This window comes from Ammospiza nelsoni, chromosome 7 (genome assembly GCF_027579445.1).
Source record: "Ammospiza nelsoni isolate bAmmNel1 chromosome 7, bAmmNel1.pri, whole genome shotgun sequence".
Classification (NCBI taxonomy): Eukaryota; Metazoa; Chordata; class Aves; order Passeriformes; family Passerellidae; genus Ammospiza; species Ammospiza nelsoni.
Genome location: NC_080639.1, coordinates 24,295,167 through 24,321,956, shown reverse-complemented (window position 1 = coordinate 24,321,956; position 26,790 = coordinate 24,295,167). Strand labels below are relative to the sequence as shown.

The following is a 26,790-nucleotide window of genomic DNA, read 5'->3' as shown; positions in this document are numbered from 1 at the left end:
ATCCTCCAGCTTTGGTATGCCCTGCTCATGCTTGTGTCACCCCAGCATCTGTAGGGGCATCTGTTGCCCTCGTGGTCCAGCCTGGTCTCTAGTGGGGTCTATTATATCCCCTATTCTCCTAGGAGAGTACTGAATCCTGCCACCGGACAAGGATGCCAGGGACAGGAGCTGCCTGCTTGGCTGCAAAGGGATGCTCATGTTTTTGTCACGGGCCAGAGGTGGCTGTGTCAGTGACCTGGTCAAGCCCGTGCTGCTCAAGGCTCACTCATTAACAGGTAAGGCTTTGGAGAGCAAAGAGCAGTGAAGAGAACATGCATTCCCCGCATTCCCAAGGATGGGGATCCTCCTCTCCTGTTGTCCCTGCCTGCACCAGACCCAATATCCCTCCTGTCAGGAGAGAGACTCGGGACAGGCCTTGCAGGTCTCCTGGGCTCACTGGCAGCACCTAGGGTTTGTCTTGCACAGCAGCTGCAGGAGCAGGCACAGCTGCATGGACATGGCTCTGCTCTGGGGCAGGCATGCTGCCAGTATGGAGCAGCTCAGCAGGACAAGGCAGGCACACAGCAAGAACTACTTTTATTGGAAGAGATTTGCATCTACAAAAGAGTGAAAAACAGGTGTAAAATCCACAGTAAAAAGAAGGGGCATGATGAGCTGGCCTGGTCAGCAAGACAAGGTGCCTTCTTCCCACTCTGAGGAGCCGTCAGGCACTGTTTTCTCACAGACACAGACAGCTGGGGTTTGGGATAGGGTCACACAGCACCCCAGATTCAGAACACCCAAGACAAGCAGGATAAGGAAGTTCAGCCCTAATCACACCTCATCCCCACCAAGCCCAGCGGAGCACAGCCGCATTGGGGTACCTGCCTGATGTCACTTTTGCAAGTTCCAAGAGGTGGCCTAACAGCCCCCGAATGTAAAAACTGCTCACTCCCACCTCCTTCAACCTCCTCTCCTGTACCCCAGGCACCCCACCTTCTCACTGTGGTCTCTGCCTTAGCCCCTCCACCCTGCACACACAGTCCCAGCCTCCAACATCCCATATGCCACCTCTGTCCAACACCACTCACTACAGCAAGAGGTACAATACCCCCCTTTAGCATGAGCACCCCAGCCCAAAGGCAACCCATATTTACCCTCCAGCTATTAAGTTCCCACCCCAGCAAGCCAGCTCTATGCCAACCTGTGCCAGCAGCCCCAAGTGAAGAACATCCCTGCCCTAGGTGGGGGGACACAAGTGCTGGTTTGAAAGTAATGCAGGGGCCTTCAGCCCCCTGCAATTCCAGGGATCAGGGGTCCCAGAAGTGCAAGGAAGTGAGTTGTGCCACACTACAAGGGAAGGGGAAAGGGGCTGCTGTCCTATACTCCTAGCTGGGAAAAATGAAGCTCTTGATTCTACTGAGATCCACTGCAGTATGCAGGAAGCACTGTTTCAGCCCCAGGGGGTCCAGCCAGTCCTCACGGCTGGGGGCAGCATCCCATGTGGGGCCCGCAGCGGCTGAGCAGCCGTGGCACTGCAGCACCGGGGGGGCCGGGAGCACGGCGAGTCCAAAGGGGCCAGGCTGGCGGGGGGCTGTGCTGGGGGCGGTGCGGTTGGATCTCTCACAGGCAGTGGGCACTTTCCGGAAAGGACCGTGTGGGAGGTGCCTGTGCTGGGCCAGATCAGGTGCCTTTGGGTAGGACAGGGCCGTCATCACGCTGCTCCACAGGTAGAGTGCAGTGGCTGTGACACCCCCACGATGGGGCTTCTTGGTCTCCTTGGTCGTCTCGTTCTCCCCCAGGCAACGGGTGCAGCTGGCTGAGGAGACATTGGGCAGCTCGGGCTGGGGTTGGCCAGGGGCTGGGGCTGGCTGGGCATCCAGCTGGCACCTCCCCTCCTCGGGGAACAGCACAGGCCGGGGGGCTGCAGAGCTGACACTCCTTAGGCACACAGACCGGTGCACCACGGCGATGGAGGCGAAGACGGCTGCGAAGCCCGTCAAGTACACCACACCGAGGAGGCAGGCCAGCTAGGGAGAAGGCAAATGTTAGCCCAGCAGTAGCACCCCCCACCAGCCATGATGCAGCATGGCCATGATCAACCCAGCAGCCCTGACAGGAAAAAAGCATCACCAGCTCCAGGGCTGCATGCTGAGAGCAGGCAGCCACACTGCTAATGGTGGGCAGCACACAGCCTGCCCAAAGCTGGGCCTAAATATCACAAACCAAAATGCCCTAAAAGCTAAAAGCCAACAGTTCCTGTTCAAAACCCTAGCTGGTACCCAGCTGCCTCCATGCCACCACCATGTCCTTGCACTATGACTTATGGAGCTGTGGTCTGGCACAGGGCACACTACCCAGCACCAGGCTGCAGTGCCTCACGCAGTGCAGCTGATTTGCATCTTCTGACAGCTTCCCTTTTCAACAGAGAATAAACCAAGGTGCTGCTCTCAGTGGAAAATAAGAGTCCTGCTGCAAATCCACAGCCTGCTGGGTCCCATGTTCTTGCATTAGCTGCTCTCCTATGCCCTTACCTTCACCACTTGCTGGTAGAACTGGCCCAGCACATGCTGCCACATGGACTGCTCCATGAGGACACACAGATCTGTGTAGGTGAACCAGCCACGCCACATGCCCTGTTTTTCAGCCACACTGCAAGAAGAAAGAAAAAAAAAAAAAAAAAAAAAAGGAATGATGGACACAATATGGACCTTCCCCAGAAAAGCAGCTTCAGCCCAGGCAGGCTTGGAGAAGACCCTGCTTAAGCTCTCTAGAAGGGAGCTGCAGAGGCTAGCTAAGGCTCAGAGGTGTCCCAACCTCTTTATTTCACTGCAGCAGGGCCATCTCCAAGCAGGGGCAGAGCCAGGCTGCAACACAGATAAAGGGATCACCCCCACCCTAGACACCTACCGTCCCTCCAGCCAGCTCAGCACTTCAAACAGCTCCCGAGGATCTGTGTAGAGGCTCCAGTCCTGCCGGGACAGCAGTTAAAGGTCAGTGCAGTCAGGGCAGTCACCCAGCACCCAGACACATCTTTCTCTATCCCTTCATGGAGTATGTGGGAGAAAAACAGAAACCCAGACTCCCCTCGGTGTCTCTTTTCCCTGCTCTGTGAAACAGTCAGCAGCAGTTACAGTTTCACTTACAATGGCACTCAGGAAGTTCATCTCCAGTGTGTTCATGGTCTGGACGTCCACCTTCCCTGCTGCTCCCCACTCGTCGTTGAACACCTCCTCTTCCTCACCCTCATCGTACAGATACTTACTTGCAACCATCTGAAAGTAGCACAAAGGACAGGATCTCAGCCTCCAGTGCACTCACCTCCTGCCATGCAGCCCAGTTACACCCCTGCCCACTGCTCACCATGGAGATCAGGAAGAGGTCTGAAGAGGAGATCTGCTGGAGGTATTCAGGGTTCCGGTGCCGGAGTCTCTCAATGTAAACCAGGGCCAACATCATGGAGCAGGGCGAGATGCAAGCTTCCCTGTAGGACAGGACAAGAACCAATGCTACAAACATCCCAGGCACCAGGACACAACTTGGCTGCTCCCTCCCCATGCAGAGGATAGGAAGGTTTAGCAATTGCTAGACAGATCACAGCCTTGCCAGGTCTGTGCCAGCTGTCCTGAGCTGCAGCAACAGAAAGTGCCAGGGATGCAGGGTGGGGAGCAGAAAGCCCTGGTTTCTGTTCCCAGGCACAGTCAGCTCCAAATTGAGCAGCCCTGCCTGCAGTAAGGCATGCTGCAAGGGCTCAGCTGCCAAGAGGAGACTCCAGGTTCAAGTCTGGTTACCCAGGGAGCTGCAGATACAGCCAGTGCAGACTCCCAGTAACAAGAGCACATATGCACCCCAGAGAGCAGGATAAACTCGGAGCCAGCTGCATCAGGAAGTTGCTGTGACTGCTGTCTGTGCTTCTCTTTGACACTAATCAGGCGTAGGCACAAAGCCAGTGGCTGGCCCAGGAGACAAAGTGAGTCACAGGTAAGACCAGAGCTCCAAGTTCTGACACAGGACATGAAGGGACAGGTTTTGCTTCTTACCGAGATACGTGAGACACGTATTTCTTCTGGAGTCTGCGGATAGGACTGGGAGCCACTTTCTGCAGCAACTCCACAGCAATATCTAGGACAGAAAAGCACCAAAAGAGTTATTCCCATGTGGTCCAGCCCATGCCCACCTTTCCCCTTCTTCCTACAAGCCCATCAGGTCTTGGTGTTTGCTCAGCCCTTCAAGTTTAAATTAAACTATGAGGCCTTATCAGAGGTCAGGGAGAAGTGAGGAACAAACACACAGGGCAGGCAAATCACAGCAGGAAGAGGATGTGAGTGACCAAGGCCCTGCAGCAGTGCCAGATCAGCAGGTCTGTGTCACAGGGAACCACCAGCAGTCAGCTGCAGAGGAACATCCTGCCCTCACCCTGCAGAACTTCAGACACCCTTCTGGAGGCCTTCTTGCTTCTTGGGTCTGATGTCACACCACATCTTCATGGTTCTTTGCTCCCCTCCAACCACCAGCATCTTCCCCCTCCAGATCTCATCAGCACACATCCAGCTCACCCTACACCACCCTGAGATGATGGAGTAGGAGGCACCCATGTGACCAGGAGCCTGAAGGCACCAACAGGTACCAAAGCACCTACAGGGTGTAACTGCAGGCCAGCCTGCTTTCCCTGCACCCAGGGATGTGCCTCAGCATTCAAGCACAGACACTGACAGACTGGCACATGGCTCCAGCAGCTCCCATCTCACTCTCCTACACAACAGGACCAGCTGGAGCATCCCAAGCAGCACCACAGTGTGATGCTAGGCAAGAAGTGCTTTAGACAGGAAACTTCATTTTGTTTCTGAGCCCTGGGCTGACAGAATTGAGAGCAGAGTTCATCCCAGCAGCCTTGCATTTCCAGCTACCAGGGGAAGCATCACTGTACCCCTCCTTTCTATGTCTCTCCAGTAACTAAGAGAACAGCTGTACTAACATGAGTGATTTGCCCAAAGAGCAGCCACCAAGCTCAGAACACACTGCTCTGAGGAAATTCCCTACACCATTCAGGCCACACCACTACTATGATGTGCAGCCACATAGCTCCAGCCACCCCCTGGCTGTGCCCAGCCTCTCCCACTGCTGCTGCTCTCTCTGCCCTTCCAGGCCACCACTGTGCCACCACAGAGGCAGTACCAACATCACAAGGGATCCCTACAGCCTCATCCTGATATGAGCCAAATTCTTCAGCCCACAAATCCAACTCAGAACAGGGTCCTGTCCTAGAGGGAATGGACAGCAGCTGATCAGTTTCCCATCTCACAGCACAGCACACTGAGCGTGGTTACTGTTCTTCTGTCTCCAGAGGAAAAAATTCACATTTCAACTTCTCTCCTCAGCCAGCCCCATACTGCCTTCTGCAACCAACCTCCAACACCAAAGACCTTTTCCTGCTATTCCACTCTCCCAATAAGCCTCTACCTTGTTTGAGGACTGTGCCATAAACTTGCCATGTAGCAATGACACAGGTGTACCAAAACAGATGTCATAGCCCTGAGCCCCATTTTTAGAAAGCAGCTGGTGAAGGAAGGCTGTAAAAGCAGAACAGCCCATGGACACATTCTCCATGTGCCACTTTTGCCCCCAGCTGCTGGAACCACAGCATTTCCTGAGTGCAAGGCAATCCTTACAGTTAATAGCCCCCAACAGTGTTCCTGCATGACTGTACCCTTTGAACTGTCCTCCATGGAACAGTCCCACCTTGCACCCCAGTGTAATGTCAGCCTCAACCCCCCCTCACACTGCTTGTGTTGGAACTCGTGACTCCCAGCAGTGCCCAGGCAGCTGGCTGCTCTGCCTGGGGCTGCCCTGGCCCCACATGCTCAGCATCCTCCTCCTCACCAAGGCACACCACACACAGCCTCCTGGCAACTTCAGATTGTTCGCCTAGCAAGCAGCTCAGGGAAATGCTGAGAACTCCACACAGTGATGGCCCTCTAGCAAACCACTGCATGCCCTTTTCCACTCCTCTCCACCATCACCTGCACGAGCTCCTCAGCCTTAACCCAACCTTGTCCTTCTGTTCCCCAAAACACTGCTGAATTGACAGGCAAAAAAACTGTGATTCAGACAAACACAGCAAGAACTTGTCACCTTGCTGCTCACGACTAGAAGCTGAACAAAGCCCTGAGTGTTTTGCAGAGCACAAGCAACTATCTAAGACAGCTCTGAGCAAGAGCAAGTTCACAACCTGCTCTGCCAAGGAATTCACAAGCAACAAAAACGCAGCAACAGCCAGACAGGGCAACAAAACAGAGAACAGAAACCATGAGGCTCTGGCAACCTGCCCTGCTGTGTTGTACAGAGAGGGAAAGGCTGGGCAGGGGTGGGATTTGGCGCTGGGGAGGAAGCAGGTGACCTATTGGTCTCGGCCCCTTGGGCTACTTCCAACCCCTTTGACTCAGCATTACCATCTGGGGACAATCGGCAACCCACCTGCCACAGGGCTGGAGAGATTATCCAGGCTGCAGTCTTTGTCCCAGCCATAATAGAGCCGCTTCCGCACTCTCTCGCTCAGCTGCTGGTGCCTGGGCAGGAACTGTGGGCACACAGAGGAACGTGAGGAAGGGCAGAGCGCTCCCATACCGCGCCTTCCACCCCGCCCCAGCTCGGGGCCACACCGGGCCGGGGCGTGCGGCCGCACGGGGCTCCGCGAGAGCGGGGGACAGCGGGATCACCCCGAGGGCCTGCTACGAGCAGGCCGGGCCGCGGACACTCACCGTGAACTCCTGGAACCCACTGAGGGAGAAGGTTCCCTCCTCGTCCAGCAGCAGCTCGTCCAGCTCCATCCTACCCGCTGGCAGGGCGGGGGCTGACAGATCCCCTCCGGCGATACAGGGCCGGCTGTCAGGGCGCGGGGCCGGTCCGCTCCGAGGCCGAGGCCCGGCGCAGTGTCGGGAGCGGCGCCCTGAAAGCCGCTCCCAGCCTGACCGCCACGGCCCGCCCTGCCGCCCTTCCTGTTCCGGCGCGGGGGCGCGGCCGCTCCCCGCCCCTGCCGCCGCCGGGCGCACGCGCGGCCGGTGTCACCCGGTCCCCCCCCCGCCTCGGCCGTCCCCGGGCGCACGCGCGCGGCGGCAGCGGCCGCCGGTCCCTCAGGCGGTGCCGCCCGCCCGGGCCGGTGACAGCGGCACCTCCGCCCTCTGCCCCCCCCGCAGCCATGACGAGCGGCCGCGCCGAGGAGGCGGCGGCGGCGGCGGCCGAGGAGGAAGAGGAGGAGGCGGCGGCGGCAGCGGCGGCGCGTCTGGCGGCGGCGCTGCGGCAGCGGCTGCGGGGCTGGGAGGCGGCGCTGGCGACGGCGCAGCGGCTGCTGGTGTGGGAGAGGCCGCTGCACAGCCTGGTCACCGCGGCCGCGCTCGGCGGGGCCCTCTGGTGAGCTGGGGCGGGAAGGGGGATCGGGAGCCGTCGGTGCCGCCCGTCCGGTTCGTGCCCGTGGCCGCAGCGTGGCACGGCTCCGGGGCCCGCGGCGATGTGCCTGGGTTCCGGCGGCGTGCGCTCCCGCAGCCCGCACCGCCGTGGGGTGTGCACGGCCGGGAGTAGCCGCGCTGTTTTCCTCTGACAGGCATAAACAGGCCCCTCCCTGAAGGGAGAAAGTGCCAGGAGGATTTGCCTTGTCCCGCGATAATAAAATACAGATGGGCCCAACTGGAGCCTCGCCCGGGCACGTTTCTGCTTAATTTTTGCATCCGTGTTTTTATCAGTTCGTTTCACTCGGTAGCTGCGGTCAGGGATCTCCACGGCCTCCTGCATCGGCAGCTGCCCTGGGGCGTTTTATTTAAACCCTTCTGCTCGGTAATCTTTCCCCGGAGGTGCTGATTTCTCACTCGGCTTTGGCGCTTTGGCGCGACAGCTTTCCCCCTTTCCTGTTTTCCCTTCTCTGCCCCTTCGGCAGGGAAATGGGGAGATGGGAGTGTGAGTGGCAGAGCCCAGCTGTGGATGGGAATGAAAAACATCCTGTTTGTTTGTATAAACAGTGAGTCAGTTTTACTGATGAAAATGCTCTCAGCCAGTGGCCTTCCCAGCAGGAAAGGTCAGAAGTGGCCAGGGATAGAGTTGGTTGCAGATGAAATAGGAAGGGGCAGATTCTGGAGTTAGAGGAGGGAAAGAAAAATAAGTGATGAAACAGCCTTCAAAGTCTCTCTGATGAGGCAGCTTATGTTCTGTTCCCTCATCTATACGATTATCAGAAGTGTACGTGGTAGCTCTGGCTACTAAACTCTTGGACTACTCTACCTGCTGAAAAGTCAGAGCAGAGCTATGAAGTGAGACTGAGGGGGAGAGGGGCAGGTGATAGGAGAGATGGCAGGGATAATAGACAATGACAGCCCAGAGACTGCGTGAAAAGGTGGAGAAGAACAAAGAGTCCCAAAATATGGGACAGCAGAGAGAGATTTAAATAGAGGAAGAAAAATCATTTAGGGTCTCACAGAGGATTCAGCTAGCATCTTTAAACTGAAATACATAAATGAGATGGAATAGGAAATTCTTCCAGAGATTATGTGTTAAGCTACAGAATTGCTGTTCAATGAGGAGTACAAGTGTCATTGTTTAGGTCATTAAAGGTCCTGTAAGCCCATGGAAAGTGCAGCTTTTGTTCTGTGTGTGCCCAGTGAGGCACATTTCACTTCCAGTTCTCCACCTGTGACTTGGTGGGAACCCCTCCCTGCTCTGCACTGTGAAATTCTCTCTGACTACAGTCATTGTTCAGTGTATTTGTCATTAGTTACTGGCAAACACTCACTGAAGAGGAGCAGGGTAAAAAAGCAAAACTGCTCCTCCTTTCTGGAAAGGAATATTCATTAAAGAGGTGAAGGTGAATTCATTTCCCTTGTATTTTTTTTTCTGAGTGAGTTAAAAGCAGTTCTTCTGAACTAGGGAAAAGGATGAATGCAGACAGCTACTGCTGGCACAGGTGGCACCCTGGCACCTTTGCTGTCAAATCTCTGTGGAGTGGACAGATAAACTCTTTGAGTGGCATTGCACAGCTGTGTGTGAGTAATATTGTGTGAGCTGGCAAGTGGCTTGAGCCAGTGTGTGGATGTGGGACATGAAAAGTTTTATGATAAAGTCAAGTGAGCAACTAAACCATTTAAGTGCTAGCTAGGCTCTGGTCAAACAGGGAGAGGTTTGTGATAAGAGAATGGGCACCTAGACTGGCAAGATGCATTACCTGCATGTAATGCTGGACCTTGCCATCACAAATGGGATGTAGGTTTTCAGCAAACAGGCTGAGTGGCAAGCAGTTTCTGCTACAGCAGTTTGTCTTTATGTTATCTAGAGCCTCCACCTTGAGGCTTTGGAGGGACCTGTACCAGTGAGCATTAGCTTTGTTTTGCAGCCTAGGGAGGAGCTCAGAAGCAGGGAAGGAGAGCATTGGAAGATGGCAGGGAGTCAGCTGTCTGGTGTTGGGCAAAGGCACCATTTGAGAATGTGCTGTGGTGTGGGTGGGTGTCTGCAGAGTACAATGCTTGCTACAGTGGCCCATAGCAGTTGGGGATTTCTGCTTTGAGCTGTATCTGTTTGCTCACCAGGAGCAGTAATTTACTGCCTTTTGCCTGTCTAACAATTTCTGTTTCCTTTCTAGGTTGTTTTCCTCCACCTCCCTGAGACCCCTCTTTCTCCTCAGCATGTCCCTTCTTGGCATCCTCTTGTTGGAGAAGTGGAAACCCAGGTTCCTGTTTGATTTCTCAGGTATGTGATGATTAGCACTGTAGACAGTGATATGGTTCTAGTGTTACCAGCTGCTGGGCTGTGCCTTTGGCCCTTCCTGGGCACTCTCAGCAGTCATGTAAGCCCCATTCCTACTTTAACTGCAGGCCCAGGTACTGGTGCTGCCTCTTATCCTTTTGTGTCAGAGGATTAGGATGTATCCTAATACTCTGAGCATGTATCCTAATACTCTGGGCATGGAGAATTGCTCCCAGTGCTGAGAAATTCTGGGAGTGGCTAATTTTGAGAGTGACTAAGGGGCCTAGCTAGCTTGCCAGGGAAGCTAATTACAGGGATGATGTGTTTCTGCTGTGTCCCTTCTCTCCTGAAAATGTGGCAAAAAGATCATTTCAAGTCTGAGCAATTATGGCCAGCTGAGCTGAGGGAAGGGAAGGGAAGGCAAGGAGGGGAGGGAAGTTCATTGGTTTTAGTTAAGTTCAATGTGGGCTTGCACCCTGAAAGAAGCAGAGCAAATGAGAGCCACTTCTTGTGGCAGGTAGCAGAGTGGATGATGAAGTCTGACAGCAGCAACAGTTAGTGTATTGTACCTGTACTGAACAGCATCTGATCTCTACCTAATCAGTGAGTCTGATCACCTCTCTTATCTTTCCCTTTTATTGAAGGGTCTGTGCCAACATTAGGCACAAAAGCAGCAAGAGGAATGGCCTCACAAAGATGGTAGACATGGACTGGCTGCTGTCTGCTTTGAGGGCCTCCTTCTTTGGAGTTTATTAAATGACAGAGCCCAGACCTGCCTACTGCATCTACTGCCACTGTTCAAAGGCAGCTCAGGGCCCTCCATCCCTGCCTCTCTACTCTAGGGAGAGTTTCTGAATGAAAGCCCCTCTATATGTGTGTTTGTAAGGTGCCCTTTATTTGACCTAAAAGGGAACTGACTTAAAGGGTGCTTTCACAGAAATCCTGATAAGATTAGTATGTTACAGCTGTAGTCTTGAAACTGTTTGCTTTGTGTGGTTCAGGTAACCAGGCAGTTAAACTGGACTGGCCAATTTAATTTCCTGCTTATTCACATTGTTTTTTTAAGGGAATAGTTTAAAGCCAACCCAAACCACCTCTCTTGAAACATGTCCAGAAATGCAAAAGCCTGGTGTCCAGTACAGAATGGTGTCATTGAGGCAGGTGGGGGTGGAATCATTCCAGCAAGTACTTGGCCTGTAAAAGTTGTGTTGTCATAGAAGAAATAGGAAATTCATACTGAAATCAATATATATGAAGCAGAGCCATGAAGAATAAAAAAGAAAAGCAAACGAAAAAGCAACACCAGAGATTAGGCTCATCCTATGCTATCAGCTCTTCTAGAAGTTGGTGCACGTCCCACTGCACCTCTTCTCAGTGTTCTTCACTTATTTCACACCTTCCTGCTTTTCTGCTGCAGAGAACAGGGACACCTTTCTGATGTGCCTGTTTAGGCCACAGCCCTGATTTTGACATGACCCACTGGACCGTGCTTCCTTTGCTGCCATGAGGAAGGAGTGGTGCTTTGCATTCCTGAGGGGCCTCCCATTGAATTGGTACTCCTGAACACTTAGGGGTTCTTGTTTGACTCCCACTTCCTGCTGAAGCAGAGCTGCACCTTTGTGGCTTACCCTCCTTAGTGCTTCCTGTTAGTCTTTTCTGGAGTTCTGGGACATGGGTCAGTACCATACCTTCAAGACTCAGCACATACATATAAACCTCAGCTTGTGACAGTGTGTGTGTCTCAGATGACTGCTTATAAGATGACTTCTGAAGGAATGCTAAAACCTCAGCATGTATTTTGCAGTTGCTCACACACTGTGATCAGGGTTACGCTAACAGCATCAAGATGTGCAACTTTTTAGGCCCTTTCAGAAGGGGCTGCATATTTTCAGCTCCCATGCAGGGTATTTCCTCAATATCAACATGGAGTTCTACTTAGATACTATTTAAGGACTTGGGAAGCATCTCCAGTTTCACCTGAAATGGGTGTCAAGTAGGAATGTTTTGGTAGCATCACTGTTTAGCAGCTGTGTTTTGGTCAGTGCAGGAGAGTGCAGCATGGAAGAGCTCTAGCAAAAGTTGTGTTGCAATTGAATGCTAGTACTCCTTAAAAAGGGCCCCTGCTTTCTAGCTGAAGTTTACACACAGATGAAGAATGTCTCTTGGAGAAGCATTGAAAACCTGTAAGAGCCAAGGAATCCATCAACAATAATTTGTCAGTACCAACGTGTAACCTAAACTCCTGCATGGCTGTCTGATCTCTCAGAAGAGTCTGGTCTGTGTCAAGTGATTTGTATTAATCCACAGTCCAGTGTGAAATGCTGACAGAAAGATTTCAGCCAGTTATTGATAATCTGAGACCAGCTCTGGGTGTCTTGTTTGCCAACTTAGTTATACTGGTGCTTGACAGTATTTCAGCACAGGTTGGAGTTAAGCCTTAACTAAGGGAACATTTCCTTTTGGAAATGCTTTACGTTTTTTGGGATTGGGATGTTCCTACAACTGGTCTAAGACTCCAATGCTTTGAGATGGCCAGCAGGCAGACTGCTCTACTACAGGAAGCAACATACTGTTGATCTTAAAGACAGCTTGTGTTTTGCCAGCTGAAATCACGTGAAGACCCTGCAGCCTGCTGAAATGTTCCGCTCCCCAAAGTGTCTCTGAAACCTTCAGGATCAACTGAGAATTGTTTCACTCCCTCTGCTGGCGTATTTTGGATGGCTTGGATGACTGCAGCCAGTCGAGAGGAGTGGGGTTCCTGTGCCGTCCCACTTACTGGGTTGCTGGCACATCTGTCCAGCAGAGGTGGAGAGCATCCTAGCTCCTCATTTGGTACACTGTACAACTGGTGTAGCCAGCCCTCACAGACTGCCAGTGCCAGTGGTGATTTAGTGCAGGTGATGGATGAGGCTTAGAGATAGAGCTGGATTTCTGTGTGCTGCAGTTAAGCAGCTTTAGATTCCTGAGCACAACAACAAAGCACAGCAATGGCGGTTGCAGGAGGGGAGCAGCTGCCCTGTGGGGGTGGAGCTGCCTCCATCACATTGACACTGCAGCTCAGGCTCCCTCTGTGAGCTGCCCCAGCCGCCATGCCAACTGCTCGTGGGCAGAGGAGCGGATGGGCAGCCCAGGCTGAGAGCAGTGGGCTCCTCTTGTCAGGCCTGATTACTGGAAATCTGGGTCACGCTCTCAAAGAATCGCCTCCTCCCCGGGTGGTTGGCCTCCTGCTCCACTGCTGAGCCGGCTGGTGCAGTGCCTGCAGCGGGAGGAGGAGTCTGGCAGACTTGGCCCAGCACCCTGTGTCTTGGGAGAACAGTGGCGGGGCTGCTACAAGCAGTTGATCTCTTCTGTGGCTTGGGCTGGGTGGAGTCTGAAGTCTCACTGGGTGATTGCAGTGGTGGTTGTTCACATCTTTGGTGCATTTGCCTGAGGGAGTCGCTGCCACTCTTAGGCTTTGTGCCTGGCTGGTGACTTCAGGGAGGATTCAAACCCCTTTTTGCACACGTTGCATTTCTTTAGCCCATTTCCAACTATAAGTCTAGTCTCTGAGGTTAAACTCTCTTCCTTTATTTCAGTTCTGTTGACATGGTGATGTGCAGTGTAGGGGACAGGGTTAGGGTGATAACCTCATGCACCAAGTTTGCTGCTGGTCAGACAGCATTAAAGATATCTCAGTTCCTGCCAGCTCTAGGACAGTAGGCAGACTGGTACAGGAGGGTAGAACTCAGTGAGCTATCAGAGCATGAACAGGGCATTGTTAAACACAGGAGACTTACAAAGACTGTGTTGATAGAAGAGCTTTGGTTGAGCCCTGTACATCCTGAGATACCAGTCAGCTTGATATCACAGATATGCAAATCTGTGAGCAACCAGGCTGATGAATTTCAGTTGTTGAAATTGTTTTCAGTTGTAGAAATTTTTTCAGTGTAAATAAAAGCAGAGCATAATCATACATGACCTCTGCTATTGACACAACACTCCTGTTTTCAGTACTGCATTAACTAAGTCCCTGTTTGATCATCACTGGCTGCAGTCAGAGGGGAATGGGAGAGCCTTTCCCTTACCCAGAGTGATGGACCTTAGGAGTATAGTTACATCTATGCCTGGCACAAAAGGCTGTCAGGGGACATAAAAGAGCCCTAAAATTAGAAAATTATGCACAAGACTGCTATTTGTTACTTAATTCCATGGGAGAGGATGGAGACAACAGGGACATCTTTGGTATTTGTACATAGCATTCTGCCAAGGACTGGGCCTGGTCAGTGGGAAATGCAGCTCAGACCTCTTGGTGCCATGTTTAGCTCCGAAATGGAAGCTGAAGCTTTGCCCAGCTCCAAAACTGTGCTGGCAGGCCCCTTTGAATGACAAGTGCTGGCACCCACTGTGGGAATGGCACTGCCCAGACATGTGGGACACCAGGAAAAGCTGCATGATTCCTGGAGCAGACAGCCCCATGTAAGCGCCACGGTACACATATGAGTGCGCTGCTGTGTGTGTGTTGGGCTGCAAGGTGTGCTGGTGGCTCTGCTGCTCCAAGTCTCCAGGCACACTTGGTTAAAGCCTCCTCAGCTCAGGCTCCAAGCCAGCAATTCCTGCTTGCATGAGAGCACAAAGAGGGTCCCCAGGGTGCATCCAGAACTAGGGATGATACATCTGCAGCTCTGCTCTGTTCAACTGGTAAAAATGTCGGGTTGTATTTTTTACTTGGCTGACTAATCTGCTGTGTTCTCTCTACAGCACAGCCATCAGAGGAGCCAGGAGGAGAGAGGTAAATTCACAGATGTGTTCCTTGGTGTGGGGATAGTGGGGAAGCCTTAATTTAGTATGGTGATCTCACCTGCCTTTTTTTCCTGTTGTTAATAAACTGCATGGCTCCTACTGTGAAACATTGCTAGTGACTTCCACACTGGTAGCTGCTTACCAGCTCAGGAGCCACAGTTTGGGACTCTGGGGAAAGCTAGTGTTCTTTCAGTAGCCACAAAGCTCAAGTACTTCTGATGCTAGGAGTTATTAGGTTTCTTCCCTGGATCTGTCCTGAGCTATTTTAAGAGTCCTCCAAAGAGGAGGAGATCACTGAGACTGACTTCCAGAGGCTGAACGTGCTCTCTCTGGTGGCGTGGCTGGCATCCTTGGCTGTGGCTGTAGGTCTGAGCACTGCATTCTGCCACATTGGACTTGGTGCCAGAGGAGGCCATATAACTAGTTCCACCTCCAGTGCTTCTGTCTGTGTGGCTTTGAGTAAACTGCTTTGCATCTTGGGCTTGTGGCATGGGAATTCTGTGGCGTGGTATCTGCTGCTGCTTTGCTCAGGTGTCTCTTGACTTTCTTCCTGATTAAAGGGAAAAACTGTCACCAAATCGAGCATATTACGTAGTTCAGTTGAAAATGCAGTCAGTATTGTCAAGCTTTGGTAGGGAACTCTTCTTCCTGGTGCAGCTGTTCCTGTCCCCCAGGAAAACAGACCATGTTCAAAGATTGTCTTCTTGCTCTTGTCTGTCTCTAGTGAGGGGGTGACTTCAGGGGCACAACCTCACCTGCTCAGTGTCCCTGAGCTGTGCCACTGTCTGGCAGAGAGCTGGGTCACCTTCAGGCTCTACCTGCAGGAACTGCTACAGTACAAGAGGCAAAATCCTGCCAAGGTAAGCTGGAGATACCTACTCTTCTGTGCAGGGGCTTTTATTTCCATTACTTGTGCCTTAAGAAATGGAAGAATGTAAATTCAGTATTTTTACAATTACTATCCCTGTCCAATATTTGCTGTTCGTTCCTTGCAGATTCTGTGCCATGGGAAGTTTAAATAATGAATAATTGACTTCCAGTATTTGTAAACTGGAGCTGAACTTAACCTCTCCTGAGAATGGCTTGCTGTTCTAGATTTCATTTCTTAGTGTGCAAAGGAAACTCTTAGATTGGGACTGGGGAGAAAAAAGGGAAGCCTACAGTCTCTGGCCCTTTTATGAGCTCCATTCTTAAGCTGGTCCTATTTCACTAGCCAGGATTGTTGCTAGTGAAGTCATAATGCAACGCTGTTTCTGAGTGCATGGAAACTTGTCATTAAACATGCTCTAATGGCTGTGATATGTTGTTTGGAAAGGATTTATAGACAGGAACTGCCTTAGCATCAGAAAAGGCAGGACAGACCAACCACTAGGATTGTGTCAGGCTTTCTGGCATCCAGTGTGCTGAAAGGAATGGGTTTCTAACCCTGCTTATTGCTCCTTTTCTGTCCCAGGGAGTAGAAGACCAGGTCCAAAGATGCCCATAAAGAATTAAATCACTGGGAGCAAAGCCCATAGAGGAACCTTAGCTTTTGCAGACCCTCTCCATTATGCAGGATTGCAGGATATAGTCCATAACTGAACCCATGCCCTGGTTTGCCGATTGTCTATTCTCATTTCCCCCACCTGCCCCCAGGAGAATGTAAGACAAGCCAGGGGCTGCACCATTACACTTCACTTTTTCCAGAGGAGAAGGGTCCTGGTCTGATGGGAGCGTGGGCTCTGCTAGTGCTTCTGCCAGCTGGTTTATGGCACAGCAGTGGCACAGCATCTGGTGACTCTGTAACAGGTTCCTGTCTCTGCCAGGACAGTACAGTTTTCTCCTGAAGTGCTGAGCTCTACAGAGAGATGTACAAGTGGCAATTTGCAATATTCCATCATATCCTCAAGGAATATAATTTACTTCATAAAGAACTGTCTGATAAAGTTTTGATTTGTTTATTGGGGCATTGGGTTACCTTGGTCATCCAGCACTTGAACCTCTAATGCTTACAGCTTAACCCAACCGAGCTGAGTTCTGACTGTCAGCACCTGAATGTACTTGGTGCAGAGTTGGCTGACTGACTTGGTTAGGGCCATCCCTCATGTTGCACTAAATGGGTTTCTGGCATGGGTTGCATAGATGTATCTCTGCCTCTTGTCACTTCTGTTTGTTCCTCTCTCTTCCTTCAGTTCTGCATGAGTGTCTGTTCAGGCTGCCTGATTCTGGCTGTAGTTGGACACTATGTTCCAGGCATAATGATCTCCTACATCATTTGTGAGTATAAGCAGTGCTCTTGTCTGACTTAAGCTGAGACATGACCTAACTGTGCTGTTGATAGGCTGGTAAAAGCAGATTTGTAGTTTTCTCGAGGGGATCTGTGCTAGATGGTGAATCAGTTTACAGGGAATGTGTTCCAGGAAGTCTCTGTAAGCACGTGCATGCAGTACGCCTGCAAAGGCAGGAGAGGGAGCCGTGACTAAAACATTGGTGCCCTCTGTTCCCCACTGCTGAGGCTGTGCTGGCCGAGGCTCCAGGGAAGCAGGAAGTTACAGTCTCAGTTCCTAAGGTGGCAAATCCATATCGAGAGTGTTGTTAGCAAAGCTGCATGTTGGGTAAATGGACCTTTTCCACTGCATCATGAGTCCCTAATAACTCCGTTCTGGTGCTCTGCTGTGAGTGCATTTACACAGGAGCTTGATGCAGCTACCCATATAGAAATTTTGGTAATACTTAGTTTTAATTCTCATTTTAGGGCTTCTTTTGCATGTTGGGTCTGGGGTGCAGTGGCTGAAGAGGAGGGCTTGTGCTTCATCTTAACATAAATCTATATTCTATCTAAGATCTGGCAGTAAAACCTGGTTAATCAAGCAGCTTTGCAATGAGTAAGAAGAACCATGGATGAGGATTTTTAGGCAGTCAGATGGGAAAGAAAATGCCATTGAAATGTGTTTCCCTTGAAGATTTTCTCAGTGCCACTACGGGAAGAGTCAGGTTGCGCTTGATCTGTCTCTCACACTGCTGCATTCCATGTCCGCAGTGCTCAGCATTCTGCTGTGGCCTCTGGTGGTCTACCATGAGCTGATCCAGAGGATGTACACGCGTTTGGAGCCTGTCCTGATGAAACTGGACTACAGTATGAAGGCAGAGACGCTGCACCACAAGCACGAGAAGAAGAGTAAGGAACCAACTTCTCTAGTTTTTTTTGATGCTGTATTCCTAGGGTGGAGCTGTAGCAGAAGGACTATAGGAGACCATGTCTGCCAGCACTGTGTGGTGACAGGCTGCAGGGGAGCAGGAGTGGAAACTTAAGGGTTTTGTGGAGAGCAACTGTGTGCTCCCAGATGATCCTGAGAACAGCACATGAGAGCAACAGATTATGCTTGTCTCCAGGAACCCTGTGCACTTTCACAGGGGAAGTAGGGGATAATGGTGTATAAAGGCAGAAAATTCCTTCAGTGTCATGTAAAGCCTTTCTTCTGTTTCTCACAGAACGACAAGGGAAGAGCGAGCCTGCAGCAGGTGATGAGCCAACAGCAGAGACAGAGAGTGAGAGCGAAGCAGAGCTGTCAGGCTTCTCCCCAGTGGTAAGAGGTCAAAGAGCTTAGCAGCAGCCAGTCCCTCCTCCCTGGTCTATAGCAGCTTGAGAGCCAAGGAGTCATCTGAGTACAGCAACAATGATAACACACAGCAGAGAAATAAATCACCTCTTTGCAGAATTCTAAGGGGAAAAGGTCATGTGTTTGATGAAGGGCATTGTCTCCAATCTGGGTATTGAGAACTTGGTGCCACAGAGCTGATGATGCCATAGTAGGGCAGGGCCAGCCATGCCCCAGCCTCGTGCTGACCTCAGAATTACTTTGATGGTTATGTTTCATGCTCAGAGAATGTGAGTGTCTCCTGAAGAAATGAACTTCCCTGCTGTAATGTGCAGAGGCTCCTCAAAACCGGAAAAGGGAGTTGAGCAGCTCTAGTGTCTCTTACACAGTTCTCTGCTTTCAGACAGATTGTGTGTGACCTTTCTATATTCGCACCTCGGAAACAAACTGAGCAGCAGCTCTGGGCACGTAGCTGGGCTGTGAGGTGGGAAGTTTGTTTCCAAAGGAATGTGGATACTTGAACCACTGCTACTTGTAGAAGGCTTTGTTGCACTCTGAATGCAAAAGGGAAGGGGTGTTCTCCTTGGTGATCCCAGGAGAAGGATCAAAGCCTTCTGAGACTCCTACAGTCTCATCTCATCTTGTGCTGCCTCTTTTGTGTTCTTCACTGAGAGCAGGCAAACCTTTGGGCAGTGATTTATTGCAGGAAAGTCAGTGAGCTGAGATACCCTTCCCTGCAGTGCAGGGAGCACTTTGCCAGCATACTGTCCCTCCAGCAAGGACCTCTGCCTGGAAGGTTTGCAGGTGCCCATAGGCATCATGGGTACTTAGACACACAGGAATTTGTCTCTCTGCCTTCATCCCATGCAGGTGGATGTGAAGAAAACTGCCCTGGCACTGTCAATCACAGATTCTGAGCTCTCTGATGAGGAGGCTTCTATCCTGGAGAGTGGGGGCTTTTCTGTTTCAAGGGCTACCACCCCACAGCTGACGGACGTTTCTGAAGGTACATAATGGAACACCTTGCTGCCCCCTTATCCTCAGTGGTTTAGCCCAGAACAATGGGTCATACAAATGGGAGGACAGGGAGAGAACCCAGCTATTTGCATGGGAAGAGCATTGAAAGGAGGAAGAAAAAGCAGTGCAGCATGCCCTGACTTCATGGCTGATCATAAGCTGGTCCTGAGGGGATATCAGCCTCTAATTATTGCCCCACAAAGCAATGCAGTCTTGTGACTCCAACAAGGGAGCAAGGCCACCCACAAAGTCCCACAGAAATAACTGAATAGAATAGTCACACACAGATATATGATGCTGGGTGAAACAGGTCAGACTTACTAGCTCAGAGAAGGACTGGTTAGTGGTGAAGAACATAGAGGTAACCACTCAGTGGCCACTTGGGTGTCTGGGAAGGAGCAGGCAGGTGATGTAAACACAATTTCCCTGACCCTTGGGAGTTTTAATGGGAGCTCTAAATGCAGAGAGTGTGAACTGGAGCAGGAAGTCCTCTCTAAGCACAGAGCACATAGAACAGGATCACAAAAGAAACATTACACATGAATCGTGCCACTGGCAGAAGGGAATAACTGCAGACCTCTTCCTGCTGTCCTCCAAGGACGGGGAAGGTACCTTAAAGTCAGCTGTGGTGTGTCAGCTGGGGAAGGTGTGTGGGAGGTCAGGGTGAGGGAACATGTACCTTAATGCTGGTGCCTTTCAGACCTGGATCAGCAGAGCCTGCACAGTGAGCCAGAGGAGTCATTTTCCAAGGACCTGGCAGAGTTTCCATCCGTGGAAGAATATCATTCCAGAGACCTGGGACCACAGAGTGATGAAGACGCGTTTGGTGTGCCTCTGGGTCCTGAGCTTGCCCACGCTGCCTGTGAGCTGGACTCAGCAGACAAAGAGGCCACGGACTCTGACCTCTCCATCCTTCGCCTCGCGTCTCCTCTCCATTTTGTAAATACGCACTTCAATGGGAGCGGGCAAGCGGCAGGAGGCAATGCAGAGCCAAAGACTGTCCCTGCCCCAGGCCTGGGCATCTGCATTAACACACTGAGCGAGGAGATCGTCACCACTGCCATCACCACAGCGGTGCAGAATACCCTGTCCGCCCTCCTGCGGTCCTCAGAGGCCAGCGAGGGACCCCCTCTCTCCGAGTTCCTCCCCACGGAGCCTGAAGAGAAACTGAGCTTCCAAGCACACCTGTCAGAGAGCGAAGTGGCGGAGACAGAGACAGAAGCGTCACCAGAGGATGAGGAGGAAGCAGATGACTTTGAGCTACTGGATCAGGGGGAGCTGGAGCAAATAGATGTAGAGCTGGGGTTTGGAGAGGAGCAGGAGGCACAAGAGGCTGCTCCGTCTCCCTCCTCTCCCATGCTTGCTGAGCTGCCAAAGCAAGGAGATGAGGAGGAGGCAGTGATGACAGCAACATCTATGTCTTAGGTCTTACCTGTGCTCCCCCTTTTCCTCCATCATCACTGGAAAGAAGGAAAAACTCACACAGTGAACGTGCAGTGGGTTTTTAGATGTTTGTGTTGACTGGGATGGAAACGCATCAGTGTTAATGTGCTGTGTCTGGAATAATGAATCCTTTCCATCCTTCTAGAGCCTGGCCTTCACTGGCTGAGCAGGAGGCCCTGCAGCTGGGGAGGAGCCAGCTCCTAGAAGCCTTATGCCATAATTGAAACACCAACCCCAGCAAACGCTTCCTAGTAATGGTGCAGTATTTCGGTCTGTCTTCTGTTTGTCTTTTGTTTTGCACGCTGAGTACCGAGCTAGCTGTAGCTGCTGCTAATACCCACATCCCCAGTAGGACATATGCAATCTTATTTTATTGGGTTTTTAAATGGCTAAAAGTGTAAATAATTTTAACTTTCATTGGTTTTGTTTGGGGGGAGGGATGGGGTGCACAGTCAAATGTGGCTCTCAGGGGCAAGCAAAGGGAAAGGGGTCTTTGAAGCAGAGGATAGCAGTAAGGGGGCAAGGGCAGACGGGTGTTGTGCAAAGAGACCTCTTCTGCAGACTGTTACTGTCTTTTGTGTCACTGCTGGAACAGGATGCTGGGTGATTCCTGCTTTTTTTCCCTGTCTCATTTGAGTTCTGTTATGGGTGGCTGTGGAGTTGATTTTTTTGCAATCAATGAAATTCACTCCTGGCCCTGTTCAGTACTCCAGTTTTTTACTGCCGTGGCATCTCTTGCCTTCCGCACCACTGACCCTTCTAACACCCCATCTGTGCTCTGCTGGGCATCGTAGCATGGCACCTGAAGACTCCGAGGTGACTGGAATAGAGCCAGGAGCTTCGTTACGCGGCGGGATCCGCGGTTGGTTTCCCTTGGGGCACGGGAGACAGCATGGAGGGATAAGTTCAAGCTGTCCCATGGCGGCAGACAATTCTTGCTGGCCTGGCAGGCAGGATGGCTCTGGCCACAGCCCTCGTGGACTCTGCCCTGCCCTGAGCCTTCCCCGGGCGCCGGGCGGGTCTCTGGAGCCGCTGTTCCCGCGGTGCTCCCGAAGCAAGGGCGTACGGAGGGGCGAGGGGGCGGCGGGGCGGGGCTGTGCCCGGCGGGGCGGGGCTGTGCCCGGTCCCGCCCCGTGACGCCCCGCCGGAAGCGGGCGCGGCGGGGCCGCAGGTGCCGGTGGCGGCAGTGCCGCCATGGAGTTCCCGGACCTGGGCGCGCACTGCTCCTGGCCCGCCTGCCAGCGCCTGGGTGAGCTGGGGAGCCCGGGGGGTGCGCACGGCTCGCACGCCGGCGGCACGGCCGCGGCCTTGGGCCTGGGCGGCACGGAGCGGGCAGCCCGGCCTGCGGGGAGGCGGCGGGGCGGTGCCGGGCGCCCGCTCGGTAGCGGGGCTTGAAGGGCGGGACGTGTCGCCCGTGCTGCCCATGGCGGAGGGGTTCCCTGATCCTGCTGCTGCCCGCGGGCACCCCGCTAGGGCGGGGCTGGCTGTCCGTGCCGGTACACCGGGTTTCCGCCGGTGCCTGTGTCCGGGTACGCGGCTGTACCCGGCTGAGCAGCGGCTCTTGCCCGGGGATAGCGGGGCAGGGCCCGGACAGGCACCCCCGTGCCAGGCCTGGGTGCTGCAGGCTGGGGAGGCCGCACGCGGCGGTGCCCTGGGACCCCTCCATACCTCGGTTATCCCGGTGGGCTCAGCCCGTAGCGACTGTCAGCATCACTCCCCACCGGTTTGAGGGCGGCAGCCCGCGGGGAGCTCCGTGTGATTCAGGGTGCTACTCCCGATCTCGGGGACCGCACGTTTTGAGGAGGAGCCCTGGGTATTTCTGAAGACGTGGCTGTGGACCTGCAGCCTTTTTGTTTTCGTGTTGGGGGATGAGAGGTGCGGCTCTGGCTTTGCCGCGGGGTCACTGTTTTGTCTTTGGGAAGTCGGAGAGGCCCCTGGACTGCGGGTGGGCAATGCTGATCTCCATGCTCTCTGCCCATGCCATGTCCTGCTCCTAGACTTCCTTCCCCTGAAGTGCGATGCCTGCGAGCAGATCTTCTGCACCGACCACATCGCTTATGCCCAGCACGATTGCACCTCTGCCTACAAGAAGGTAAGTGCAGGGAGCAGATCTCATCCACCCTCCTGCATGGAGCTGCTGAGCTTTTGTAGTCACCCATCATAATAATCTGTGGTGACTTTGGTCAGTTGAGCACTCACCCTTGGGATGTGTACTGAATGTGAAGATGTATCTGAAAACCAGGATCTGCGTCTCAGTGCCGCAAATCTCCAGCCCTCCCTCTCCCACTGGGTGAAGTGGTTTGGGCATCTCCCAGCCACACCATCTTCCCTTCCCAGAGTGTATGTCTGTGCCTCTGCACCTGCTGTTCAAGCTGGTTGGAGGGTCACAAGCAGGATCTCAAACTGCAGCTGAAGCTGTGGAAGCCATGGTAGGCAGGTCCTGAAAGGGAGAGAGATGACTGTGCAGTGCTCAAGGTTGCCCAGCTACCTGCTCCCAGCTCCCTGTTGTTGTCTCTGCAGGATGTGCAGGTCCCAGTGTGTCCCCTCTGCAACACCCCAGTCCCTGTGAGGCGGGGGGAGATGCCTGATGTTGTGGTGGGTGAGCACATTGACCGTGACTGCAAGTCTGACCCTGCACAACGCAAGCGCAAGGTAGGAGCTGTGGGGCTCTGCCAGGGGAGCTCTGACACAGCCTGGCAATGGGATGAAAACAACACAGATTCAGCCCTGACACAGGCTGATCCAGGGAGCGTTGGTGAGCTGGAGGCATCCTCAGGGCTTTGTGGAGGCTGTCAGGGGAGAAAGGTGGTGATGGAGTGGGGCTGGGCAGCCACCTGGGACGTAAGGATGGTAAACTGCATGCTGCTATTAGGAAAATGCAATTGGCAATTAGCTACCCCATCTTGCCAGGAGATGAAATTGCTGCAGGGAGCTGGCCCTGCAGGAATCCAGCCTGGCAGCAGCTGGAATGCCCTGGGCTATCACTCCACTAGTATGGAAGGCAGGAGTCCCTGGGCAAGGCACTCTTTCTCCTGCTGTGTGTTCTGGAGTGTGGTTGTGGAGACTCCTGTCTACGGAGGCTGAGGCACCAGTGAATTACTAATGAACTATCTAAAGAAATTATTCAGAGACATCTAAAGAAAGTATTCAGAGACAAATTTCAGAGCCTTGCAGAAGATAATGCTGATGGGGAAGGCTGATCAGTGCCCAGGGCCTGGCATGGAGAGAGGGGACAGCCCCACAGCATGTGCTCCTTTTCAGCACTGCCATGTCATCTTTCAGATCTTCACCAACAAGTGTTTGAAGCCTGGCTGCAAGCAGAAGGAGATGATGAAGGTGATCTGTGACCAGTGCCACAAGAACTACTGCCTCAAGCATCGGCACCCCCTGGACCATGACTGCAGTGGGGCAGGGCATCCCCTTTCCAAAGCAGGGTGAGGGCCTGAGAACAAACAGGCTGGGAGGGCTGGGGCTGTGTTTGCCAGATTGGTGACAGGGAAGAAGCCCAGTTCTTCCTGACCCATTGTCTGGGACTGCTGCATTCTGACACTCCCTGCCCTGTGTGCCAGGGTGTCCTCCTGTAGCACCAAGCACACTGGTGTACACAGTCTGTCCTGCAGCAGAAGCTGTCAGTACTGCCTGCTGACTGCTTTGCTCTTGCTCCTTTCCCCAGCCCGTTATTCTGTAGGCAGTGGTTTCTGCCTGTCCTGGTAGAGGGTTTTAGGGAGAGAAACAGCACTTGAAACTCTTGGGAATAACAGCCACAACATGGGATGAAGAGGAGCCAGGGGCGTGTCTTGCTTATCCAGCTTGATATCCCAAGGTGTTCAATGCCTAGGAATTGCTCATGATGGTAAACAGTTTCTCACAGGTGTCCTGTCTGTCCTAGGCATGCTGCAGTTACCAGAGCCCAGGCATCCTCCTCCAAAATAGTCACTGCATCAAGCAGCGGAGCTGCTCGGCCAGCAGACAGCTCCTCTTCTCTGGCCTGTGCCAGGTGAGATGGTGGCCTGACTTGTAATTCTGAGGTGAGCATGACCAGGCTCATCTTGGCTCTCTGTGGAATGCCAGAGTGACAACCCCCTTCTTCTTGTGCCTCGGCAGGACTGATAGTCATACTAGGGCTCCCTGCCTTGACAATAATGCAGCTTTTCTTCTGCTTGCAGGGGAGGCAGACTAGCTGCGTCGCAGACTCACAGCACCTCCCCTCCAGCTGTCATGCTGCAGAATGGGCTGGTGAGTGGCTTGGCCTGGCCATTTGGGGTGGTTTCTGTGCCCTCTAAGAACTGCAGGATGTGACTGCAACAAATGCTTTCTTTGTAGGTGACTGCTCCCAGCTGTGTCTTCCCTAGCAGACAGTGATCCTGAATGTTCTGTGGGAAATCCAGAGCTTGCTCTGGTGCCTGTGAATGACAGCTCTCAGCTAAGCACTAAGAGCTAAGCACTTGGTGCTTAGCTTTCCCCAAAGGGACAAAGTGCACCAGCCATTTTCCTTGGGTGCTGTCTTTCTGCAGTACCACCAAAGGCTGAAGGAGACTGGAAGTTGCTTTCCACTGGTACTCTTGGCATACTCCTGCATTAGCAAGCATGTGTCCTCTTGGGCAGTGGGAGAGCACTGCTGGTCTGTCCAGAGCCCCAGTTTTTCACCTTTTTTGTCTGGTCTCTTGGAGAGAGAAGATTTGCCCACCCTTGGCCAGGAAAGACTGTACCTACTACATGTGCTTCAGGGCTGCCTCCTGCCCCCCAGCCTGGCCAAGCTGGTGACAAGGTGTTTTGTTTCAGAGTGAGGAAGAGGCCCTGCAGCGAGCTCTGGAGATGTCCCTGGTAGAGTCGGCACGCAGCTCAGCACAGCAGCCCAGGTACAGCCCCAAAGCACGTGGTGTGGTGTGGTGTGCACTCCCCTGTGTGTGAAAGGTGCCTGGGGAAGCATCATGTGCCTCTGGGATAACATTCCTCTCAGCACGTGTTTGCATATGATGCCTCTCTGGCTGACTGGGGAAAAAAGGAAGAGTCCAGAGCTGACAGGGAACTAACTGTTCAGCAAGCAAGCCCTCAGCCCCAGGGGTGCTGGTAGGGGACAGTGACAGACACACAGTAGGGCAAACCTTTGTCTGACCGCTTGTCAGCTAACGGGTTTGGCTGGAGCGTGATAGGTGGAGTAGGGGTGTTCATGGAGGACACCTGGAGCTCATGTCCCCAGGCACAGTGCCCAATGCTGCTAAAAGCACCATCTTACTGATTGGACTTAACAGGGCTCTCCTTGGCCCAAATTCCTGGCTGCCAGCCCCAGCTGGATCCCCAGCCCCATGCCTGTTCAAAGTTATTCTCAGTTGCTCCCTGCCTTAAGACATGCTTGGGGGTTGCAGTGAGATGCTGAAGCCCAGAAGGGCTCTGAGCACCCAGGCCCTGAGCCTGAGGGAGGCTGAGGCACACAATACACCCCTCACTGTCCCAGCAGCACACAGGAGGAGGAGGATCTGGCACTGGCCCGGGCACTGTCGGCGAGCGAAGCCGAGTACCAGCAGTCGCAGCGGCAGGTGAGTGAGGCTGGCCGTGGGCTCTGCTGCTGTGGGGCTGTTGGAGGGAGGGGGCCTCCCTGGGTTCTGCTTACTCTGGGCTCTGTCTAGCCTGGCTTTCCTCACCAGGAGGGCAGCCCAGCCTGGGGCAGCGGCAGCATCACTGCTGAGCACTCATCTCTGGGAACCTGAGCACTAGAAGTGCCTTCTTGTAGGAGAGGAAGGAGCCTGCTTGCCCTTGCTCACTGTGTGCTTCTCTCTGTTCCAGGCACACGGTTCAAAGCCATCCAACTGCAGCATGTCGTAGGCAGGGGAGGCAGGCTGGGCCAGCGCGCACAGGATCCTGCTTGTGACCTGAGGAGTGGCTCTGGCCTCCCACATGGATGCCCTGGGGCTCTGGTACCAAGAGCCCCTTGCCAAGGACAGCTCATCTCCCTGGGAGCTGTAAGCAACCAAATATACACTGACACTTCAGCCCTAGTACCTATATGAATTAGTGCAGCAAATTGCTGGTGCTCCTGGGGAGGTGAAGAGTGTACAGGACGGGGCTGGGTACACACTGACCAAAGCAAGCAGCAGCCCAGGGTCTGCACTTACCCACAGCTGGCACAGCCACGTCCCAACACTGCTGGGACTGTGGGGCAAGGGCAGAGCTGTGGGGATGTCTCTGCATGCACAGACATACAGCTGGGATGTAGCTACCTTCTGTGGTGGGGGGCTGGATTCCATGCTCTGGGGAGGGCTGTGCCAGCCCC

General features: G+C 53.1%; 3 protein-coding genes across 6 annotated transcripts; 2 read left to right on the top strand and 1 right to left on the bottom strand.

The window, feature by feature from the left end:
* Window positions 1-557: 557 nt before the first annotated feature.
* CNPPD1 (cyclin Pas1/PHO80 domain containing 1) lies at window positions 558-6,957 on the bottom strand. The gene is made up of 8 exons (XM_059476349.1): window positions 6,738-6,957; window positions 6,454-6,556; window positions 4,020-4,101; window positions 3,343-3,463; window positions 3,126-3,254; window positions 2,890-2,951; window positions 2,514-2,631; window positions 558-2,009 (listed from the first exon to the last, which is right to left on the bottom strand). The coding sequence occupies exons 1-8, from the start codon at window positions 6,804-6,806 to the stop codon at window positions 1,368-1,370; spliced, it is 1,326 nt and encodes a 441-aa protein (XP_059332332.1). The 5' UTR covers window positions 6,807-6,957; the 3' UTR covers window positions 558-1,367.
* A 168-nt stretch (window positions 6,958-7,125) lies between these two features.
* Window positions 7,126-20,924, top strand: RETREG2 (reticulophagy regulator family member 2). The gene is made up of 9 exons (XM_059476016.1): window positions 7,126-7,386; window positions 9,599-9,705; window positions 14,440-14,470; window positions 15,206-15,341; window positions 16,653-16,737; window positions 17,501-17,638; window positions 17,953-18,047; window positions 18,930-19,065; window positions 19,777-20,924. Exons 1-9 carry the CDS (start codon window positions 7,175-7,177, stop codon window positions 20,499-20,501), a joined length of 1,665 nt encoding a protein of 554 aa, XP_059331999.1. The 5' UTR covers window positions 7,126-7,174; the 3' UTR covers window positions 20,502-20,924.
* Window positions 20,925-21,157: 233 nt separating this feature from the next.
* On the top strand, window positions 21,158-26,509 carry ZFAND2B (zinc finger AN1-type containing 2B). Of its 4 annotated transcripts, none has more exons than XM_059476018.1 (9): window positions 21,158-21,381; window positions 22,517-22,611; window positions 23,040-23,171; window positions 23,802-23,953; window positions 24,409-24,516; window positions 24,686-24,755; window positions 25,302-25,378; window positions 25,978-26,056; window positions 26,304-26,509. In XM_059476018.1, exons 1-9 carry the CDS (start codon window positions 21,198-21,200, stop codon window positions 26,340-26,342), a joined length of 936 nt encoding a protein of 311 aa, XP_059332001.1. In that variant the 5' UTR covers window positions 21,158-21,197; the 3' UTR covers window positions 26,343-26,509. The 4 variants fall into 4 exon arrangements, with proteins under 4 accessions (XP_059332001.1, XP_059332000.1, XP_059332004.1 ...); XM_059476017.1 differs by having other exon boundaries at window positions 25,975-26,056; XM_059476021.1 differs by lacking the exon at window positions 21,158-21,381 and adding an exon at window positions 21,664-21,768.
* Window positions 26,510-26,790: the final 281 nt, after the last annotated feature.

Coding starts and splice junctions, on each gene's coding strand:
- CNPPD1 (XM_059476349.1), bottom strand. CDS start 6,806: ATGGAGCTGGACGAGCTGCTGCTGGACGAGGAGGGAACCTTCTCCCTC. Junction 3,255..3,342: donor ACCTCTTCCTGATCTCCATG/GTGAGCAGTGGG, acceptor TGCTACTTTCAG/ATGGTTGCAAGTAAGTATCT. Junction 2,632..2,889: donor CTGAGCTGGCTGGAGGGACG/GTAGGTGTCTAG, acceptor TTCTTCTTGCAG/TGTGGCTGAAAAACAGGGCA.
- RETREG2 (XM_059476016.1), top strand. CDS start 7,175: ATGACGAGCGGCCGCGCCGAGGAGGCGGCGGCGGCGGCGGCCGAGGAG. Junction 14,471..15,205: donor GAGGAGCCAGGAGGAGAGAG/GTAAATTCACAG, acceptor GTCTGTCTCTAG/TGAGGGGGTGACTTCAGGGG. Junction 19,066..19,776: donor GCTGACGGACGTTTCTGAAG/GTACATAATGGA, acceptor GGTGCCTTTCAG/ACCTGGATCAGCAGAGCCTG.
- ZFAND2B (XM_059476017.1), top strand. CDS start 21,198: ATGAAATTCACTCCTGGCCCTGTTCAGTACTCCAGTTTTTTACTGCCG. Junction 22,612..23,039: donor GCACCTCTGCCTACAAGAAG/GTAAGTGCAGGG, acceptor TTGTCTCTGCAG/GATGTGCAGGTCCCAGTGTG. Junction 23,172..23,801: donor CTGCACAACGCAAGCGCAAG/GTAGGAGCTGTG, acceptor GTCATCTTTCAG/ATCTTCACCAACAAGTGTTT.